Here is a 23668-nt window from a genome sequence, read left to right on the forward strand (position 1 = left end):
GTCGGAAAACTCTAATTATGGCTTAGTTGGCGAAAAATTTCGAGCAGCGCGACGTGAATTATTTTACGCCCATGCGGCCGCATCTCTTAATGGGCAATAACCCTGGCTTCCTTCACTGCCTCTCAAGGTTTTTTCTGCCCTTTGTCACGTTAAGCTTCACTGGATGTGCGGAGGACGCAGATGCTTAAATTTCAGTTGAGACCGACAAACGCAATTGTCCTTTTTATAGGGCTGACCCCGTTTGGCGTGACAAGCCGTTTCTTTGAGTGCCACCCGTGCCAGCCGCAAATATGGCAGATTTTGGCGTTGCCATTTGCCACTAAACACCATCTTTACGCCAAAAAATTTGAACCTGCCTCATTCTTATTGGTTTGTTCATCAATCAATAATGTTTAGCAGCAACACAGCCTTTTCAAGTTTTTCTTCGGTGCTTATGTACGCTGGAGCACGTAATTGAATGTATTTTTTTCTTTGCAGTGCAGGAAAAGTTTGCTAATTAAAGAAAAGGGACATTAAACGACCTTCTTCAAAAGGACAATATTAAAAAGCTCGCAGTCTAGAAAATTGCTACTTTTGCCGAGAGATGCAATTTTCTCAAGCAAAGTTGCTGTTTGCTACTTGGGAAAACATAGTAGATTTCTGAATTTTTCCTCGCCGAGATGTTCTCATTAATCTAAATGGAAAGAGGTGTTTCTTTTTTCACAGAGAGCTGTGCCTGGCGCGATTGCGGCAAGGCAGCTGTGCGTACCTTGTTGATAAAGCCCGCGCCTTTCCATATTACTCTTTGACTGGAGCTACTTCTGCGCATCTCGCCCAGCTGCATTGTCGCCCATAAAAACGGGTGTGCTGTTGGGGAAAAAATTCATCTCTGGCAGCGCCTCGGTGCGTCGTTTTAACTCGGCAGGCGGCGTTTCCAGTTTCCACGTTCAAGATTGAACACACGCACACAGCTGGTGACAGCAAGTGGTTGCCTTTGCTGGCAATTTTCCGCCGGCACACACTATATTAATAACACACTGCGATATATGAGCCAGATACGTGAGTGTCTATATGTACATGCGCATCCTCGCGAGGCACCTACATGTGAGCGCAGAATTGAAAAGTAAATTAATTACGTGACTTATCACGTCACAAATCTCACTCAACTCTCTCTCGGCAGACTTGGCAACGAGTGTGCGAGCTGTTGAATTATAGGAGTGCGGTTGTCTTTGCCGGGGTAAACAGCGCACGCATCGATTTTTTGCACGAAACAGACGCATCAGCCAGCTTCACGAGAGCGTGAATGTGCTTTGAACGAGTTGTCACAGCTGTTTTTAATCAAAATTGTTCAGTAAATTTGTCCAAATAGATTAATAAAATTGTAATTTTGTTCTTTAATCACTTATATCAAGCAATAATTAAGTTTTGATTAATTTTAACTTTCGTATTGCTTTTTAAAACTAAAAAATGGCATTCCTCTCAAACTTAAAATCTAAATACAAATTGTTTCAACGAGGAATGCTTAATTAATAATACATTCCACATCTAAGCTTGTTACTGCTTGCAATCAATTTATGAATCATCAAGCTATGCCTTAGCGGCCCAGAGCGCCGCATCCGCCATCTATCGAGATCATTCAAAGAGTGATCTAGTTAAGTAAATATATTTATTACCGTTGTTTCAAAGCTTTTTGTGAATTTTCCTAATTAAATTCAGCCGACGCGCGTTATTTAGAAGACTATCGACACAATATATATATATATATATATATATATATATATATATATATATATATATATATATATATATATATATATGCAACCTGCACTTCGTAGTTGCTACGCAGATTGCATAACATTTCCCACCGCAGTTGAAATTTTTGTTTATAGCATGTTAAATATGTATTTCTTCTTTCCTCGGATTAATTAATAAATTATTTTTGTTTGGTGATAGCTACAATTATCAGCTGACAACGAGGAAACGCAAGCCGATAGTCCATCTGAATTGGCTGTACATATAATGTTAAAAATTAACATATTTCTTTATATAAATCAAAAGGCCATTTTTAATAAAACTATTACTTATTAAAGGTATTTTTCATCTTTATTCATCTAAAACAGATCTTGTCATCATACAAGTACTCATCTATAAATTGATCAACAACATAATATTATGTATCGTTAGTTTATTTGACTTCAGTACAAAAGTAAATGAGAGGTACCGCACTTACGTTGATAAGAGATAAACTCTAAATCACAAGATTAACGTACATTTAAAGAGGAGCTTTTCGCATTATTGAGCGTTTCTTTAAAATATAGTACAGCATTGTACACAGTGACTATAAAATGTGCAGATTTACAGGCCATACTTGGCGTTAAGATTACTTTTAATGAGATTATTATTCCGCAACACGATGGTATTTAGTTTGCTGTTTACTCTTTTGGGTGGTGGCGGCGGGACCTTTTTCTTTGCGTGCGGCAGAAGAACGTTCACATCCCTGCCCTTTTCTCCAGAGTTTCTCGACGAGTCGTGTGGACTCGCCTTGTAGAAAATTGAATCCGTGCCGATACTCTCGGCTCCGGATTCGCTGCCACCCTCGCAAAGAGACTCATCTTCGTCGGTCTCGCTACTTTGGTCTCTCATTTCGTTGGCGACCCTCTTCAGCGAGTTGTTGCTGTCTGAGCTGAGGTAGCCGGAGTCGCCTGGTCTGTTGGGCATTTTGATGCTCGTCTCCTGCTCCCATTTGTTTTTCTTCCACTTGGAAAATGCATCATTGGCCAAGCCGCTGGCACTTCTGCCCCGGATGCCCTCCTTCTTGTGTTTGTAGTCTTCCTCTTCGCTGTCCGCAGAAGCCCTATGGAGGGCAGAGTGGCTCGTAATCAGGTTCGGGAGTTGTTGCTGTGGTTTCTGGATATTTGATTGTGGTGGACTTCTGCAGCCCCGCAAGTTTTTTGGCGGCAAACTCGGGGGAGGTACGGATTTTGCTGGTTCGCGTGGTGGAAGAGGCGGATTGTGCCCGTGGTCGATGGATTTTTTCTTCGGAGGTAGTGACGGAGGAATGGTGGCTGGCGGCGGTGGTACCGAGGGGGGAGGCGTCGGCGGACACGCAGACACGTCTGCGGTCCTCTGTCTCTTGGGCTTTGGCTTTGGTTTTGGCGTGACGTCGGGAGTTGTGCTCCACATCATCTGTCTGATGTCGTCGATAGATGCTTGTTCCATACCCTGAGCACGAATTCTCAATTCGTTTGGTGTGATCATAGATCTTGCCACTCGTTGCTTTGCCTGAAGTTCTCCCGGAGGGCCAGCCAACAGATTATCGAACTGTGACTTAAGCTGCATCTGCCGTTTTGCTTCAAATATTTCCCTCAAGCTTCCGAAACCTGGCCCTTGCGCTTTGTTTAAGTTGGTAACGAAAGCAATGTTGTTGCTTCTCAGGTCAGAAATACTATTAGGGCTCTTTCTCTTTTTGGCTTCACTGCAGCTCCAAACATCTAGAGGACCCCACGAGTGCTGCTCATTCATTGCGTCCGCAAAAAAGCTGCCAGAGCTCTTGAGCTGAATTTTGAGAGGTCTCTCCAAGGAGTCGGCACATAGAATATTGTTTGACAGCTGCGGCTTGGTGTTCTTTCTCGCTCTGTCAAGCGTGTCTGGCTCGAATTGGTCTTCTTCCCTTCTTTCAACGTATTCGTGAGGGGCAGCTTCTGGCAGCTTTATTGTCAAACTTCCAGGATAATGATCAGCTTCAGGACCAGCTTCAAGGTTTTCTGAAACGGATGAACTGGGTGACGAAGTGTCCGAAGGAGTTCCCAAGGAGTTTTTCGGTGGTCTGTGCTTGATGGTGTGCCTGTTTATTGTGGAGTTTGACGATGACGATTGGTTGCTGCTACAACTATAGTCATCGTTGACATATACTTCGCTCACCAAGTTGTATCCTGAGGTTTTTGCAAGTAGCTCAGGAAGACAAAACATCATTAGTGGTGGCCGCTTATGCTGCTGATCGTCAACTGCTGCATTTGATAAATTAGATTGATTGACAGCGATTAATTCATAAGGATTTTCTTCAGCTTCGTTTTGTATGCTCTCCAATGACTTTTCACCACTCGTCGTGGTCTCACTCGAGGGAATGTCCTCACCAAGCAAACCTCTTTCGCGGACGAGTTCTTTAATAACCGCGTCCATCAGTTTCTTAGGCTGAGGCGCCTTTCCGTTGGCTCTTCGTGGCTTTTTCGGTGCTTCCAATGACGGCGTCTTCACGACGGGTGGGAGTTGATCGGACGCTTTTTCTGGCAGCTCTTGGTCTTCAACAGGTTCACCTGAGTCTAAATCTTCCAACCATCGCCTTATGGTCTGCTGCTTACTTCCGCAGACGTCCAGAGTCGGCAGCAGACTAGAGCTGACAGCTCCTTCTGTCGCGGGCTCTTGGTCAATTTGCCAGTTTTCTTGTTTAGTATAGCCGTTCACGCTTTGGCTCGTTCTGCTCGACACTATCGAGTCTCCTTCTTCTGGAATGCCAATCAGACTCGGATTGTACCGTTTAGCAGCAATTTTCATCTTTGACATCGCAACGACTTCTCGCAGTTTCTGCAGGAATTCAATTGCAGCTTGAGGAGGAGATTGAAGCATTTCTGGATCAAAGTATGCTGGGTTGAAGTACAGTTTTCTCCTGCCCATGACTGTACCCAGAAGTGGTCCAGAGTGGGACGAAGAAGCGTTGCAATTGCCGCTGCACCCTGCTTCAGAGTCTGGCAGTCCGAGACTGGTAGAATTGAAAGTGTGACGCCCTCCTGAAATCAATGAATAATAAAATTAATCTTATCTATATTTTATCCTTAAGCAAAGAGTATTATTTAACGAATGGAAAAAATAAGAATAAGCTCTCAGTTATGAAAAACTGAAACAAGATATTTGATTAATTAATACTCAATTTCATAATACAATGAATTATAACGCACCTAAAAAAGAAAAGTCCCTTCCTTCCTTTGAATTCTCTTCGTCCAGCGTTTCCACGATCGACACGCTCTCGCCGGGATGTCTCTCCAAACTTCCACTTTCCGTTGGTGGTTGCAGCGTCAGAGTGTAAATGCCACTTGTCTGCAACTCCGGCGAGTGCTGGTTTTCATCGCCGGACGAGCTAGACCCTGGCTCATTGGAGCTGCTTGACTCTGGGTGGATCTGCACCTTAATCTCTGATGTTTTTGACTGAAAAACACACGATTTGTAAGCAAAGAAAATTGTTTCTTTTAACTTCTTACCAGGACAGGGGACTCAGCGTTATTGTCGTTGCCTCGCTGGCTGCTGTGCTCGGACTTGGGCGAGTTTTGCGATTGATCCTCCTCGGCCGATGACTCTGCTTCGTGCTCCATGGCCACGGGCAAATCCCCTCGAGGCAGCCGGATGCTCCTCGACGCTTTGTGAAACAGGCTTGGCAATTTTGTAAAGTTTTCGCTGCCCGGAGACATGAGCAAAGGATTGTTCTTGATGACGCCTTCGCTCATTAGGTTCATTTCGGTGCGGCGAGAGTAACCACCGTGTCCTCTCTCAGAGTCGCTGCTGCAATGAAGACATTAAATGTTTACCATAGCGCTTCTTCCATGAAGAAAATTAAGAGCTATAATATATTTCAAGCTCCTTAGTTTGTAACGTTTTTAAAGCATTTTTCAGTGCATGTAAAATATTTGCCCACTTTTAGGTAAAATTTTTCTTTTGAAATTCACTTGATTTCCTTTGTTTTTCTTTTCCTTTTTTCTAAGTTGACTTGAAAAGCTGCAATCGAACGGTATAAGTGTGAGCATTGAAAAACAGCAGCAACTGGCAGACTTTATCGCGTGCATTGAAAGCGATAATCGAGCGGAACGGTCAGCGAAAGACGTGCTTTATGCGAACTCACTCATCTCCGGACTCATTCCTTGAGCGTTTCTTCTTTCTACGGATTCTCCTGACGTGAATGTAGACAATGACCGAAGTGGCGTAGACCAAGCACAGCAGCACGATGCACAGGCCGACTGCGAGGTATTCGAGGGTGCCGAGGCCGGTGTTGCTATTCTCGTGGCTCATTAGACCGTGTAGGAGGCCGCCGCCGGTGCCGGCCAGTGAGTAGTCCGACGTGAAGCTCACCTCACGCGCACCTGATGCAAATTTCGGCACGTTAGACTGATCATTGTCAAAGCAGGAGAGGGCCCGCGGGCGCAGTTGGCCGACAGCGCACGGGAATAATTAGCGGACGAGAAAGAATACGCACCTTGGGATCCGGCCACTCGGAAAGCGATGCACGGAGTTGAAAAGGTGTGTGTTATTACTCCCTGGCCGTCGTCGGTCGGTGATGAATGGTGCAATCCGCTTGGGTCCTTGCACATCAACCGCGCCAGGAGGATTCGACCCTCCATCCCGACGCGCAAATCCTGCTCGCCCAACCACTGAAACACAAAAACAACATTTATTGGGGCATCCATTAAAATCATGTGAATTAGGAAGTTTGAATAATCCCGATACTGTGGTATGTATTTTCGGCTCTGTGGTTGACGTTCATTTTCCTAAATATCCACGCATTACAAAATGAACAGTCGTTAATGAATTTATAAAAAGACTAACGCGTGCGTTAACTCGTAAAAGCTTTTGTAGACCGCACAACGTTACTCGCTCGTTTTTCCTTGGGCCAATTCCATATTCTGCAATTTTTCAGCACAATGGATAGATCCAAAGCGCGGCCACGCATATTTCTACTCTTGTTGCCAGCAGGGAAACGGTTTCAGTGGGCTATGATTTGCCCATTACAAGGCTCGTGTTTGCGCCATATTACAGCTCATTATGCACGCGCATAACGCCGCTACACGCGCGAAAAATGATTCTTCTCGGAAGCATCGTCCGTGCGCAATTAGTGCTCGCGCTCAACTGACCGCACCGCAACCAATATGCAACTCTTTTACTGTTAATTCATTTTATGCATGACGCAAGAATTGCCGCTAATTGTGTTGCCGCCAATTTGAATGCCGGCTAACAACCGGTGTTCTTTCGGCAGATGTGAAGTACACATAGAATTCACCGATGGAAACAATTTTGAATTCAGTGATGTGGTTTAATTGAAAAAGCACATCGTTACTGTAAAATTGATTCGCGATTCTCAGAATATGAAAAAACTTTTAATTACATTTTACCAAGGTAAGACTTTACGGATGTTTAGTTTTTTATTTAATTTATTGGATTTTTTATCCGTGCAATATTAGAAGCTAATAAATTAGGGATCCGTTACATTTATATCACCAAAATTTACGACCAGTCAATAACCACTTAATATGCACAGAAAAAAAGTGAGAAGGAAATTTCATATTTGGTAGCATCATTGCCTCACCTGCAGGAATGTGTGCCTCTGGTCACGAAAGAGTCTCAGGGGGGGTTCTGTGTCCGAGGTGTTGCGCAGCTCCAGCCAGCTGCTTCTAGTCAGAAATTGGGCACTGGAGACCACGCAGATTGGATCCTCGCCTACGTCAGCTGGAAATTAATAAAGTCAAATATCAGGGGAGCGCACTTAACTCGAATATCGATCCACTGCGGGGAAATAAAAGGTTTAAACGCGGTAATCGGGAGTCAGTGTGGAATCAGATTAGATTTTCTTAAAGAAAATTATAAACTTTAGGTCCATATCACGCGGAATGGTTTTTTTAACGGAAAGCATTCAAGAATATTATTTAACCTTATACAAATGGCAGAAAACGAGATAAATTCAAAATAATTGCGGGACAAACTTTATTGCAGAAGACAAACTTTACTCGCCCAGGAAAATGGTTATTACTTCTACCGCCAGCATGGTTATATACTCTCAATATTATTAATCTGCGCGTTTAAATTAATATTCCGTTGGAGAGCATATATACTTGCTCTTCTCCACTTCCGCATCACGGCATTACGCAAGCACTGCAGCATGTCACTGCATTTTATCTCGGACGATCTGCCAGTCTGAATTGCCACTTCAAATAAATAAAACTCGAACTCAATGAATAAAAAGAAAACATTTTCTCTGCGCGTTTTGTAACTGTTTCGGCCGCTAGACGCATGCGACTTTCATGATTTTCCCGGCCATCCAGCCATTAGGAAATAATTTTGTGCTCCACTGTACGCTATCGTCGTCACAGCACACACAATCCAGACTAATTTTCATAAAGATCTAGTGGCGTGCTCGTCGCGAGAGTTTTATTGCGGCTGCAACGATGACGCGCGCGTGCCGTCCGCTATTTTGCTCTACGTAATTGGATTTTGCATTTTGCGCGCGCGACATGCATACCCGGTCTGACCACTTACCACTTGCATAATATCAAGTGTACTTCAACTATATATGCTGCCTGGCCATTTGTATTTATTCAGCTCCAAACCACAAACCACAGCGGAAATTTATATGTTGTTAAAACATTCTCGTGGCCTAATTTTTTGCGATTATTTTTATTCTTCTCTTTGAATAACGGATACTCATACAATTTAATTAATTAACCAAGAAGTAACTAGTGATTTGATAGCTTATTGCAAATCAAAATTTTGTAAGGACCTGCAGCAGTAAATGTTTTTGCGGACTTTAGGTAGGATATAAAACTAATGAAATAGACACAGGTTTGGCGCTGTTAAATTTTAATAGAATTCGTATGCTTTCAAATAGACCCAATTAATTAAGCATCACCGATCACATTTAAAAAGTTCCACACGCGCCATATCTTTCTAAATTTTAAAAATACGCAACCTATCGCGAACCCGTTTCCCGAATATTTCGTACTCCGTAATAGCTTGACAGTTTCGTGGGTTTGGTGTGTTCATTTTCTTTATATTAATCTTGTTCTGACATGGATTAGCAAAAGCATTTTAAGTTAAATGTTAGGGCCGATCAAATGTCCACCTAGAAAAGAAGATCAGGGCGTGGCTCTTGATGGAACTACGATAAATTTACACGCTCTAATGACAAGCTTTTCTCACCCATCATTTGGAGCGGAGGTTTCAGATAGTATATTTAAGAAATCGAATATGTTGAATGCTAACTGTTTTCGATTTATCTGTTATTAAATTTTTTTAGTAATGTTTAAACGATGAACGATCAAAAATTATAAAGCAGTATTTAACTGGGAAATTATAGTTGATCATTTGCAGGAACATTTAAATTGATTGGAATTCCCTCTGAAAATCTCAGCAATTTAATATCATTTAAAAAATATATTATTATAAATAATTTTATTTCAATCCATTGTGATAAAATTTAGTTGAACGGCTCAAAATGATTTTTAAGAGGAAACTGCAAGAAGAATCTCTTCAATGTCGGGGAAAATGGCAAACAAATGGAGGTACCGTAAGAGGGAAAGTGTGAATGGCCTTTGCGAGGCATCATCTGGCGTCTGAGAGTCATGCAGACGCTGCCCATTTGTTATTGCGCACACACATTACACTGGCGAGATGGGGTTACGGCACGCGCTGCCTGCAGCCGGTTTCTGAATAATGCATTGCCCGTGAAATACTTCATGAGAGCCAGCGCATCAGGAAACAAGTTTCGTGGTCCATTGCACTTTCCTGACCGGTTGTCTCGAGTTTAATTCTTGGCGGAGGTACGAAATAAGTGCACTTGCAACGCGGCGGCGAGATGAGTGCATTCACTCTCGTCAGGCGACTCTCGCACTTCCGCATTAATTGTGCGTGTTATTTATGTAATCTGCCGACGCGCGGACCGGCTTTTTCAGTCCAAGATAAAAATTTTCAATGCAAGTTTTCTAACTGTATCAGCACAAAAAAGGCGTGTTCCGCGCGCAAGATGGAAATATATGTGTACGCGGCCATGGTTTCCGAGTAAACGTTCGATTCCGCGCACTAATGGACTAGATGGAAGCAATTCGAGTGAAACGGCACAAGTGGAAATTCTTGTTGAATAGAGAAAACCTTTCGGTTGAGATTGTTTATCGTTTGAGGACTGAACTACGGATTTATTGCAAAAGGCAAAAAATATTATTGCTGCTCGATCGTAATAGCTCATTTCAATATCTGCTAAAGTGGATCTATTTCAAACGGTTTTATGCTTAATGGAAAATAGTTATAATGAAAATTCATTAATTTTTTATTGTAACTCACCATTAAAAACGATGTCCGAGCTTGGATGGATGATCTGCCCTTTCATCGGCAGGAACACGAAGGGGATCTTCTGCTTCTTTTGGTTATTTTTGAACGTGGCCAGCGAACACTCTGAAAGAAAAGAAAAAAACATAGCAATTAAAAGAAGAAGTTATAAAACTGCTCGGTCTAATTGGCCAACCGCATTGAAATTGGGGGAAAGGAATACACGGCAATTCTCTCATTAATAAAAATTAATTTCATCACAACCTATTGGACGATCTTTTTCGATATAATGTATATAATTATTTCCGTTTATAAAATTCACACCGAGGCCAAATTAATCCCATTAATCCATTCTGGCGTGCCCTGAAGGGCCTGAGTCTAATTTTGATCTCATTCCGTGCTGCCGAGAAATTATTTGTTCAAGCGGCGAGTCACGCGAAGAAGCCAATCAATCAGCGCAAGTTGCCATAAACACACATAGTACACACACACGTCTGCATGGCCGAAAATCAAATGGTAATCTGCCAACGAAGCAGCTTCTTACTAATTCATGCCGAGTTACGGCCGCACCTGCTCTCTACGCCAGCATGCAGTGTTTGTGTTCCCAACCTCTCAGCTATCAGCTCCCATTAAATAATTAATGCATCAGCCCCGTAAAGCGTTCGTTCGGTCCTCTCTCGTTCCCGTATGCGCACACATAACATATTCGCACACTTGCTCGGAAGCAAGTTAGCCGCGCTCTGAATACATTTACTGCAGCAGGTGATTATAAACTCGAAGATGAGCCGAGCAGCGCTCTGAGAAGGATTGATTGCGTGCTTGGAATGGACCTCCTTCATCAAAATCTTGAAAAGCTTTGCATGCAACCGGCTAACAGCGGTCGAGCCCCAATTTCTGCCAACTATTAAGCTTGCGATTATTCAAAATCATTCATTTAAGATCTTAAGTAAGGAGATAACGACGGCCCCACGCTTTTTTTCCCTTAATCATTTCAACTTCTGCTCAGCACATCCCGTGGGCGAGGAGCTCACGGGGTCCCAGCAATAACACCATCACCACGAGGATAACATAAGGGCCCGAGTGGCCGCAGAGGAGCTTGGGCCAAATGTGGCCATCTTTTCGCCTCCCCACACCGAGGTCTTTTGTTGGAACGCCGCTGGAAAGGTGCGAAAACCAGCAAGTTTGCATTGAGCTATTTGAGCATTTCGATTCGTTAATTTAACCTCCTTTTGCCATCTCAGACATTCGTCAGCTAGTATTAGATCCCTGAAATAATACTCATTATCTCCCATTATTGCGCCTTGACTGCAATACCTTAACAATGCGAGCCAATGGGCTGGTTTTTATCCATATTTTATTAGTTTATTATTCTAAAGAAGCATTCCAGCTTTTTTAAATTGATTTTTATTAATAACAGACGGTTCTCTTTGTAAGGACGCTTGCCAAGTCTTCACTTCTGCCTCTAATCCTTTTGAATGTCAAACCAAAAGCTGCTGATGAGCAATCCGGGTGTGCAAAAAGTTTGCTAATTCGCCCCCAAAATGGGTACACGCGCGAATCGTACCCTCATTTAATTAAAACTCGCTCAAGTCAACACGCGAGTCGCCGAGCACGAAATTCCCTTCCTCAGCTGTGCGCTGAACGTCGAAGTCGCATCGCAGCAAAAACGGGCGAAAAGCAAACAAGACTTGTTCGCAGTTTGCCTCACTGAATTCGGCTGCTGAACAATCAGAAGAGCAAATCACGCCGGCCGTGCATAATTAGTGCCAAGAAAGGTCTATCGCGCACGCTGTATTATTCAAATACACATCCATCACACAGCAGCGCACGAAAGGCTGGCTCCGGCTGACGCGGCGAAAATCACTTTGTCTTAATTCACAGGCGTGTTATACTCGCTGCTGGAAAGCTCCAAGACCGCCGCTGTCGAGGCACAAAGATCGGCGAGATTTTATCTCAGCAGTTCTGAACAGACGATGATGCCGGCCGGCCGAAATTAATTAATCTGTCTCTACTGCTCGCTGCACTAATGTGACATATTTCAAATAATTTAGTATCGCAATGGAAAACGGACAAGAGATGAGTGTCAATTTACTATTCGAGCTAGAGTCAAAATTAAATATAATTTATTAATTTTATAATTTTTCATGAAATATAGGGCTTCAGTTTTTAAGTCGAAACTAGTTGGAGAAATAAATCAGCGCTCTTCGCAACGAGCAAATACATTGTCCGTTTTTCATTGCTACAATGGTACATTCCTCAAGTGTCTTGTTCGATATAATTTAGAACATAATATTTGCCCTAGCAACATTTCACGGTTAAATAAAATAAAAAAAACCAACGAACTGATTTTAAATCTAAAACTAAAAAACTATTGGTTTTAGATTGATGGATTTCCTACATTTAATAGAAAATAAAAATGATCAGAGAAAGAACAGTTGTCCCTTTCTTGACTAAAAATGGAAAACAACGACAACAGTAGCTAATTATACGACGTAATTTTGACTTCTTTTAGGAATTTGTTTCAGAAGTGACGAGAAACTCTGTTTTGACCTTATAATTATAGGTTTATTCCTGCTGACTTGATAAGTGGCCGCTTTCTAGAAAGTTGGCAACGCAAGAGACTGATTTTGTCGGGTGTTCGCGAAGGTCCATTAATTTTGGGGCATCTCTCTATATTTTGCTCAGAATCAGATGTCATCAGTAGCCGAATTCCTCGGCGGTAGGTGTGAGTCTTCGAGATAAAACCTGGTAATTTGTTTAGTCCTGACAGTATTTCGTACTGAAAACCGGACCTGGCTTATAAAACGCATCTTTTAAAGAGTTAATTTAGAGCAGAGGTAAAAGTTGTTTCGAAGCATTTCATTTATGGCCGTCTTATTTCATTTTTGCCTTTCAAATTTTCAGCACTATCTCCTATCTCTGTTGCTTAATTTGGTGAGATTTTTAAAGAAGCTTGATGGTTGATTTATTTATTTCTTGAGAGAGTGGAATATTGAACTGTTTTAGGTAAAATTAAGTTTACTTTTTCAATTTTTATTTCACATAATTTCATATTTCCAAGAATAAAATTGTGCTGGGAAAGCACAAAACGTAAAATTTTTTCTTAACTTCCGACTGTCAATTCCAATGCTCATTTTATGCGTGTAATACGTCAGCGCTTGGTAAAGAGAGCGCAGGAATCAATTTGATTCCCATCTATTGCGTATAAAAGAGATGGAGCTAAAAGGACGCCACCTGTGCATTTTCACAGTACAGTCAAATTGTGAAGAAGAGCTCTTTGCCTTCTATTCCCTCTGCTTAGGTAGAGTTACTCATAATGGCAATATTCTACGCAAGCACGGTTTCAACTATGGCAAACGCGTATTACGAGGCATCGATTTTGCATGTAACTCCTGGAGCGCGCCTATGGCAGCACCGTACCACCGCGCACTCCCGGCAACATTGGCTCATTTCCATATCTGCATCAAAGCAAGGCCGAAATTTATATTACAATTAATTCAAGCAAATTAACATGTGCCCGACAGTGACGAGAACCGTTACGAATCCAGCAGCAGGTTTCCCTCCATCGCGGGCACGATAGACACTCGAAACTAGTTTGAGCAATGCTGAAGGTGTCCATTGCAAAAAAAGGCTATTTGGTCCCTCGTGTCTCACCGCTGGAAAAGGAGTCGAATACGCTTGGGAATAATTATTTTTTGAACATGCTGTACTTTGTAAATAGAGTCGGAACTTCATTTCTGCTGCGGAAAACCAGCGGACGTTTACTTTGATAAAAATATGCCAATTCCAGTGGTGTCCCCGGGGCTAAAATTGTGTTGCAAGGCGGCTGTTGGAAAGAGTTTCGCATGTTTGCTTTCGCTCAAAAGAGATGAGATTGGCATTCCCCCCGTCAGTGAGCAGAGTATGTGTTCCTCCCATACGGTTGGCAGAAATGGGTCGTAAAAATTGCGCCTAGGAAATTGCTACCTCGTAAAAATGAACTCAATATCACGGTGACCACATCCTCATACTAATCAGTTCGGAATATTTAATTAACGGTGAAGGAATTCTCGATAACCTCTTTGATTTATAATTTTATTTACTCACCGTGAAAGTCGTCGACGCATACGTGTAAATCCTCCCTGAAAGTGGGGCTGTGATCCGGACACTTGCATACACATGGAGGATCATCCTTCCTCCGAGCCCCAAGAGTTAACGCTGGCGATGGCACAGCCCTGCTGTCTGCGCAAAGAGTGTTTGTGCATGCCACTGCTACACCTAAAACACGATACATGATGTGGGTTTAATGAATTCTTAATTTTTTTCGTAGGTTCATAAATTAAAAATATATCAAAGCATGCGTGCCGCTAATTTCCCATCTCAAATTTTTTTTGCACTCCATAGCATTTAGTCTGTAATATATAGTTTTAATGAGAAATTTATTCAAAATGAAACAAAGGTGTACTTAACTTCTAAATTAAATTATCAAGGTAGTCATATCGTAGAATTAAATTAATTAAATATGCATTAAAATAGACTGGTTAGTCAAACTCATAAATCATTTGGACTGTCATCGTGCGGGAGACAATTAAGCCGATCGTTGAACCTCCGTCTCCAATATTGGTGATTAAGCAAATTATGGAAACATGGCTGCATTCCTTTGAATCGCCGCCTCTGCATTTCGCAACCCATAAATCCACATTCTCGGCTGCTGGTCGGCCAGTAATAGAGCAATTTCGCGGCCTCGTAATATGCAAATTGCACACAGGTAAAATAATAAACGTGCACACTGAGCTTTCGCGGTTAGATATAGCTTCAGCATTCACGTGTGTGTATGAAAATGAATTGGCCACAATGTTTCGAAAACGGATATTACACAGCGGCGTGTGATTTTTCTCCAGAATGATAATAATGCATCATTAGGCGCCGTCAAAATAATGTATGCCGCGCCAAGCCACGTGCTATGATGTGTGTTTGTTCCTTTTGTCTGTGGCGAAAGGCATTGAGGGAAAATTAGGTATCTATATAATTGCTGTTTCGCACAGGTGATTGTTTCTTATGAAATTTTTGCCGATTGATTGAAACAATGGTAGTTGCACATCACCCTTTCACGATTGAAAGTGCAGTTTCATCAAAGTCACTAACAATATTTTTCTGCAAAACTTAGAAATTTGAAGTATCACTGGCACTGTTCACAAAGAAAGATTTTTGCCACTTTTTGGCGGACAAAGTTAATATATGACCGCATTGAAAAATTGGCACATATATAAGTCCAGTATAATTTTCTAAGAACACGCGTTGTTTGTCCCTGAGCTCTCAACATAGCCATAAAAAGGGGGCAATAAAGAAGATGGACTAGTTAAAGCAAATTGCTAATTGTGATAATTATGCCCGTCGGGATGAGGTGCAGCTCGTATTTATCCACAATGTTGCAAACAAATTAAAAGTTCAAGTTGCTTCACACTGAACTATTTAATATCGCGGTACCGTGCAAAATATTTGTCATTCTAGGAAAGGTTTTGTATCATATTCATTTTCTTCCGATTCTAAATTAAATTTCAAATTGACATGCAATATTATTTCAGAAATTATTAACAGTTAAATAAGCACTCGATCCTAATTACTTGAAATTTTAAAGGCTAAAACCCGCTACAAGATTGCCAAAGAGGATATAGCAAAAAAAGGAGAGATTCTGTGCCTCTTCCGCTCAACTGATTAATTAGTCCTCCACTCACCATCCTTTTTGAGGTAAAAAGTGTCGCCGTCCGAGTGCCGGGTCACACCTGCCGCCCGATACACCGTAGAGCTGGCCACTGGGTCACCTCCGACGAGAATAAGCAACGCCGCAATCAGTTTCAGCGACGAAAGCATCGTCGGGACCTTTTATCGCAGCATCACCTGAAATCAGAATTAAAAGGTCGTGTCTTAAAATTACTGCGAATATTTTCAACAGACACCAAACATTCATTTTAATAAGTCCCGCAATTTGTTTTTCTTGTCACCAAAGAGACAACCAACTAAAAGTTGCATTTATTCAAGTTGTCGCATTGAAAATTCGTGCTTTCATTAGTTGTCTAGTAAAAATGCTATTTTTTTCGAACCAAAATTTTATGCCTTTTAAAAAGAGAACGAAGAAAAATAAAAACATGGTTCAAACCTTAACAAGAAAGCAGCTGTCAAGAACAAGGCAATTGCCTAGTGCATATTTACATACAATTTGTCCAAATTAGCCTCACATCTCAAAACGCTGCGAAATCACGACTGGCAACATCCGAGCCGAGGTGCCATATCGTTGGAACCCCCTCCCAAAGTTCCGCAACTGCAGTCATTCAAATCTCTAACTTTTGCCTCTGCCAGAGGATGTACAAATGCGTCACTCATCAAAATAAAATCGGAGAGGAAGGAGCCGTTTCAATTACGATCGACGCTGGGAGAGGATGCTGCTGATTAAGCCGGCGTGAAAGTGCACGTCTGATAGAAAGTTAAAACCCTCATTAGCTTAGGCAAATAGTAGAGACCTTTACGAGATGAGTAGAATGCATATTAAATTCGGTAACTTGACGCACTTGCTCTTTTCAATAAATATACTCTAGATTTAAGAATATTTTAAAAGCCATATTGTGTCTGGAGCACGTTTTATAGATGAGTTTTCATTCATCTACTTCAGTTGTGCGGCTCGGGTCTCAACATAGCAGCGATGGCGTGCGAAAGCACGACGGCTCACAATACTGATCGGCACACATTATAAATAAAGTGTTATCTCACGAGAAGGAAATCGAAAACTTGGTCGTGCACTCTCAGCTTTATTGTTAGGTCGTTTTTCGCCTCTGAGAGAGTAAGAGTGATCGAGGAGCCAACATGAAGCGTTTGAAGTTTATTGCGCCTTCATTTTACTGCCACCCAGAAGAATGCAAACCATACGTAAGGCACAAAGGCCCGCGGGGTAATTACGCATTTAAAAGTGTTGGCACCGTGTTGTTTTTTAATTACCGAGCGCTGTTAGCGAAAGCGTCAAAAATGTAATTTCAGGAGTTTAAAGCTTTAACAGCAATTCACACTGCTTTCCTGTGATTGTAATTTATTTTGTAAGCATTACATTTTTCCACATGCAATTATTAATATTTTCTATAAGCTATTAGGCCACGAAAAATTAAATAAATAATCATACTACGAGATTAAAAAATCGGATCTCAGCTGAGACTGAAAAAATTCGTCTCACCATGATATTGAAGACCAGATCCAATATCAGGGTGAGAAAAGGGCGGAATTTTTTGGTGATGAGCAAAATTAAATTTATTTTCTGAGCCAATAATATTTACAAATTGACTTACAGTATTTGATATTCAATAATTATCAAAATCCATTTTTATAATTATTTCCAATTTAGTTATTTATTTGATTTGGTAGATTAAAGTAAAGTTACAATTATTTGATGATCATATTCAAATTCTAACAGTAGTCGGCGGTTCTGTTCAGTTGAAAATTATTATCAGTTTAATTGTTGCTGCACGATGAAAACTCTCATTGAATCTTTTGCAAGTGATGAAAAAACGTGTGTTGACGACACATTAAGCTCCGTTCCATTCACCTTCAATTGGCTACACTTGTGTCAAAATCGATAATTACGATCTTATTGTTGCACATCACGCGTGTGTGTCTGAATTTCCAGAAAGCAAACAGCCAGCGGCGCACCAATTCATTGTCCCTGGACCAAATTGCCGCTCAGTCGAGATGCGACTACGCGTAATTACACAGAGGCGTCGGCATCGCGTGTAATTTGGTAACAATAGGCTTTATTTGTCATCTTGATAAATCGAAAAAATGGGTTGTCCGCGTGTCCTCGATTCTCGGTCCATTTTTTCACCTTGCCCGGAGATGAACATCTCAATTATCACCCGAAACACCTCCGAGTGTGCATCATGTAGAGATATAAAAAGGGAGGACAGGTTTTCATTTTTTCTGTGTATGAGCGTCGCAATTACCTGGATCGTTCACCCAAACAAGCGCTCGGCGGATATAAAATAAATGCAAATTGCCGTTTCAAAACGTCAATTATGCAGTGAATTCCAGCAGTGTGGCAAAAACCCGCGCTGCAAAGATAGAGTAAAAGCAATAAAAGCGCACGCGCGGTGCAATAAAAATGCTTTAACGTGCGTTTCGCGTCGTTTCATTTACCCCTTAATTAATAAATCCGTGTTTCGCAGGAAAAAAGCAAAGCGTCTAGAAAATTGACGTTTAAGCTCGCATCTCGACTAATTGCTCCTGACTCGAGAGAGGATTTTATGTGCACAGGCGGCGCAATTGCAAAGATGATTGATACAGATCATGTTGGTGTGTTGCTGTCACTCCGCGATAACGACGCCGAGGCACGTGTTAATCATTTGCCTTGACTGTTTACCCATACACATATCATGCGTCGCATCTGTGATGAAAAGAGGCGTCTTGGTGCAAAAACACCATAATCTATATCACCGTCAAACTGACACAACGCATAAACAGAGCAAACGTGAAATTTGCCCTCAATAAGGATTATAACTGTTTCAAGCACGAGATGAGCAATTAAGAAAGATCATCAACAAAAGACTAAAAAAGTTTTAAATAAAAATCGATTCAGATTAATAAAATCAATCAGATGTGCACGCAGAGGTTGCGGAGTGTGAAGTAAATTAGTCAGTCTTTTGCCTAGAAACAGCGAGAGGTTTCATTCTTTTCCTCCCAGAGGGGCCACCCCGCAACGCGTATACTTTAAATATTTATTGTAAAAGGATACAAATTGGGGTCAAATGGTCAGCGCTAAAAATAAACGTGTAGTCTTTAGGCTAAAAATAGACACCAAAGAAGTTGAACAAGCATACCAAAATGCCCTTCCCCAACCCACGTGCGCAAAAAGCTGTCAAACAAGAATTACTTATAACTGTAAGCATGAAAAACCGCCATTTTTTAATCTCCCAGATAATGAACTCAATTAAAAAAAGAACAAACAAATCATTTATTTGCTTTCTTTTATTTTTCTTTTAAGTCAAATTATCAGAAGCGTATGACTTACTTTAAGTTTTAACACATTTTTATTTCATTGCTTCTGATTAGTTTCATGCAAATATAGCTTAAAAAGCATAGAAAATGAAAAACTGCGTATAAGTTGCGCGCACATATGTGTACGGAATATATCGTAAATTAAATTCAAGCCGTTCTCGTTAATTAAACGTTGTTGAAATATTTTGATCTCAACATTTTCCGGATCTTTTCGTGATATAGTTTTCGCGCTCTTTTAATATGTTTTCAAAAAATTGATGATTCATTTTAAATTTCTCTCATTATTAAACTGACAATTATTAGAATATCGACAAAGTGTGAATGGATATAAACTAAAAAGGTTTGAAGAATATTTTTCGCCTTGCCGTAACTTTTTTGAAAATTAAGAAAAAATCTTAAATTTTTCCTTGGCTGCCATTAAAATTTCTGTGAGTATCGGTTAAAAAGTTTGCATGCTAATCACGTGACGAGCATATACTGTCTTGAAAATCAAGATTTATTTTGCCAGGAGGGAAATTTATCCCATAATTCGCACAGCGTTGGATTAATCACATCACTATGAAGCGAATTAAAACCAAGCGCAAAATTGCTGATAAACCGTTTCATGTTTTGAAAATTTTAATCCACCTAATAAAATCATTCGACTCTTTTTGAGGCATTAAAACATGAAAATATTTTAACAGGATCGTTAGCAGCTCCAATTTGGGTCAACTGAACTGAACCGTAAAACCGTTTGGCTAAAAATAAAAACCACAGAAGCTGGACAAGTATATGAAAATATCAACATTCAACCTACATTCAAAATCTATAAATAACAAACAAGTACTTAGCCGCACTAGCATGCAAATCTGCCATTCACTCTGCTAGATATAATGACCCACAATGGGCACAAGCCAAATATAAAATGAGAAATATTCAGTTAATTTATCTATCAGACCACAGTCCTTTTGTACTGTGCTATCAAACTATTTTATCTGAATTTAGCATTTGAGTTTTATTGATTTTTTTTAATTGAATCCTCTTGCTTTGTCAACTTGTCCAGTTCATCCATTTACAAGTCCAACAGAGGATGTCTTATTTCAAAATATAAAGGAACTTAACATGTTTAATAATATTGCATCTTTTAAGTTTTAAACTAAACTTTGTTTTCCATGAGGTAATTTGAAGTAAATAAGCACATGCAAAAATATCAAAGTCATAGTAATTTAACGCATGAAAATATTGATTAATTTCGCGGAATTGAACTTCAATAATAAATAAGTCGATCGATGCTCTCAATTGGAGTTCAAACACCCTTTCCTCGGAGATTACTTCATGTGCCAACGCTGAAATTACCCCCAGAAGTATATAGATAGAATTGAATGTGCCGGCGGATGATAAGAGTGCTATTATGTGCAGTTTGCGAAGGCGCCGCCTCTGTCACGACGCTTTGCGGCAAATATGCACTTCTCGCGCGCGTATAATGTTTGATATCCGCTCATTATTTAATTACGCTCATGCGGTGGTAATTTGCGACACGCCGCGCGCCAGACTCCGAGTGTGCGGCCCTCAGAGGCATGTTATTTATTCGAAAACAACATATATGCTATAGTGTATAATTGCATTCGCACTCTGGCATTAGAAATGTAAATGCAGTTATGTGCGTGCAATTATATGCACCGCTCGTGCACGCGGGATTACGTTGGCGAGTATTAGACTAAATACAAAGTGTATCAAGAGCGGAGAGGATTGATTTTTGCAACCTGCGACAGCAAAATTGGCCAATTTAATGTGATTACTCGCAATCTTGCTGTTACACTTCTGCTCACTCAGCAGTTTTTACATTCCGGCTCGGGGGTATCGGCAAATTTAATGACCTTTTCAAGGTTGCAATCCTGTGGTCCAGTTTTAACGATTATTTTGAGGGAAAATGGCTCATTGTCAGATTTATTGCTGAGAAGACTAGTTTTATTGCCACGGGCTTCCTCACAGCTGATTCTGGTCCTGCCGCAGGTGTCTCGATTTGACGAGAAAGCAAATTGCTTCTCGCAATCATTCCACATCATGCAAACGTTGATAAAATGTGTAACACGCGCAGTGAATTTTAGAACAACAACTTTTGCCTCAAGTAGCCATTTGAATGCAAAAGAGCAACGTTTATTGCCTTCATGTACTACATCCTTTTTTATTGCGCTTTTCACATGTCAAATGGAGTTGTATGGATATCTCCACATAGCACTTACAGAGCCAGCATTTTTCCTGTTTAGGCTCACGATGTCTAAGGTTTGCAATGATGTAAATTTCTAAGTCTGTAAAAAGCCTCTTCTGCAAAATCTACTTGAGTTACATTAATTTTTTAAATTTCGCAGGAACACATTTTTCTTAATTGCATCATTCCAAAACGGGATACAACTCAGCTTTCATTTCTCAGTGAGTGCTGCGTAAAAGCAAGTTCATTTATTTATTCATCTTAAATTAAAACTCGACATCGGTAACTTGCACGTGTCAATAAATTATAAATTCTGCTGGCACCATTGCCTAAATCAAGCCAATTTATTTTTAAAAAGTCGATCGTTGAGGTCTCCAATGTGCGTGTCTTCCTCCTTCTTTTGCGTAGGCGCAGAAGAATTATTCACCCGTAAAACCAGTATACAGGTCGCTGAGAAATGGAACAGGTTCTACTGATTTTAGTTAATAAACCCGCCGGCCATCAACCTGGAAATGAACTGTGGTGCGCAAAGTTGAGATTATTAATCCACCAGTTATTTCAGAGTGTGTAAGCAAAGGAAAATACTTGCCGTCATAACTCATGAATATTGTAAAAAAGTGAATTTTAATTGAAAATCATGAATGTTGCTTCAAGAAGAAATTTAAGCGATCCGCAATTTCATGAAATTCCAATCCGCGGGTTAGTGCTCTTAGTTAGCAAAGTGCTCATTTTTGCGATTCCTCTGGTAAATTACGAAGAGAGCCGCGGATCATTGCATGCAAGCGAAAAAAGCGGCGGCGGGGCGGTGCTGAATCAATATTTGCGAAGTGCAAATGAGGTGCTGATGTATTGGAGCACCTGCTCGCACGCAGCCGACTTGGTAAATATATACACATACGTATCTGTCAATGCAGCATCAGCACCTATGTATGGTACTTACAAGACCTACTTACTCGTTTGCATCTGCCCGATGGATCGATTATCCGCCGCGCCGGTCGAACCTTCTTAAGGCGGGCCTGAGCGGATGCAATTAATATTTTAACCGCCATAAAATGAATGATACTGTTTAGTTCTTTGATTAAAGTTTAAAAAATAACTAATGCTTAAGAACATGAAATAGATTTTCAGTCATTGAATTTTGAAAGGCCATTTCAAGAGTTTTTTTTTAAATATCAACATGAAGGTTGCAAATTTGTCACTTGAAAAATTTAAACTTAATCACTCATTTAAATAAAAAAATTTTAACCAGGTTTCAACGTGAATTAAGCTGAATAAAAATTACTACTTGTTGACGCTCAAAGTAGAGAATTTAACATAAAAATCCCGGAGAAATCTAATTTAAAAACCAAACATATATCCATGAATTTTGTGGCGGACAAACCAATTAATTTGTTAAGCTTCAAGCGTGCCGATTATAAATTTCATGGCTCCTAAAATTGCATTAGCGAGCAATGGTCTGGGAGTAATTGTACCAACAGGGCCATTCAGCAAGGATGGTCAAAATGCAAATGATCTTGGTGTGTATGTAAATGATTAATACTCGTATGATATGAAGTAATAAATCTTCATTACAGAAAGAGCATCACGAAATGAGAGGCTTCGGCTGCGGAATAATGTACTCCGGCGGCATTTTGCACTAATTGCTCTGCTGCTGTTACACGCTACAAATTGCTTTTCACGCTGCACAAGGCCTGAATTATGCACCTGTTCGTTCAGCCTAGAACAGGTGCATCACCAGCATTTTTGACCGTTTCATCGGCCTAATTGAGGATCCACGATGCATGTTTTACTAATTATTAAGTGCAGCGTGGGCGATGAAAAGCGTCCAGTCACCGTGTTGATGACGATAAGTCTGCGTCCAGGGTCAAGCATCTTTAATGAATTGGAAAGCTAATTAACGAATTACAAATTGGATGCGCGTGTCGGCTCGCACAAAAAGATCGTGACCTCTCAGGAGTGTGTTATTTTTCGCGCAAGACAGTTGGGAACTATACTCCCATAAATCAAAATGGTGAAAAGCAGGTGTTAATTAAATGTGGCCAGATTTATGTGCTTGCGAACGTCTGTTTGCTCGGATTACACGAGCATATTTCAAACGGAGAAGCCATAAATCAACTCTCTCTGTTTGCGACCATCCTTCTTGAATTAACTAATTTTCAATTTATCCAGGCTAAGGTTCTCGAGGCAAGTGTTTTTTTTCTATTTAAGCAGTCATATTAGCTTTTTTGGTATGCGTTTTTACTACAAATTACTTCAGGCACTACGTAGGTTAAGAAATTCAAAATAAATCGAATGTTAAACATTAGTTTGAACCCTTTTGTAATTATTTTCTAAATATCTGATTGAAAATGGTAAAAATTGATAACTATTAAATAAATAAATATTTAGCAAACATACACGCAATTCATATCCTTC

The 23668-nt window shown here is 40.6% G+C and overlaps 2 protein-coding genes across 4 annotated transcripts in view; one reads left to right on the forward strand and one right to left on the reverse strand.

Moving 5' to 3' along the window:
* Window positions 1-2060: 2060 nt before the first annotated feature.
* The window catches only part of sha (shavenoid), a 38502-nt gene continuing 16894 nt past the window's right edge, over window positions 2061-23668 (reverse strand). Inside the window, exons 1-10 of one of the 3 annotated variants that reach the window (XM_065475814.1) lie at window positions 16190-16214; window positions 15768-15930; window positions 14140-14310; window positions 10069-10179; window positions 7325-7464; window positions 6218-6392; window positions 5867-6104; window positions 5232-5529; window positions 4932-5178; window positions 2061-4763 (exon numbers count right to left, since the gene is read on the reverse strand). In XM_065475814.1, coding sequence (XP_065331886.1) covers window positions 2335-4763; window positions 4932-5178; window positions 5232-5529; window positions 5867-6104; window positions 6218-6392; window positions 7325-7464; window positions 10069-10179; window positions 14140-14310; window positions 15768-15903 — 3945 coding nt within the window. In that variant the 5' untranslated portion in view covers window positions 15904-15930; window positions 16190-16214 and the 3' untranslated portion in view covers window positions 2061-2334. Of the gene's footprint in view, window positions 4764-4931; window positions 5179-5231; window positions 5530-5866; window positions 6105-6217; window positions 6393-7324; window positions 7465-10068; window positions 10180-14139; window positions 14311-15767; window positions 15931-16189; window positions 16215-23668 lie in introns of those variants that run through there. The other 2 variants (XM_065475815.1, XM_065475813.1) reach the window with 2 other exon arrangements.
* The window catches only part of LOC135934237 (leptin receptor gene-related protein), a 73895-nt gene continuing 63746 nt past the window's right edge, over window positions 13520-23668 (forward strand). Inside the window, exon 1 of the mRNA XM_065475821.1 lies at window positions 13520-13523. The gene's annotated coding sequence lies outside the window, so the exon portion shown is untranslated. The remainder of the gene's footprint in view (window positions 13524-23668) is intronic.

This window comes from Cloeon dipterum, chromosome 1 (assembly GCF_949628265.1).
Source record: "Cloeon dipterum chromosome 1, ieCloDipt1.1, whole genome shotgun sequence".
NCBI lineage: Eukaryota > Metazoa > Arthropoda > Insecta > Ephemeroptera > Baetidae > Cloeon > Cloeon dipterum.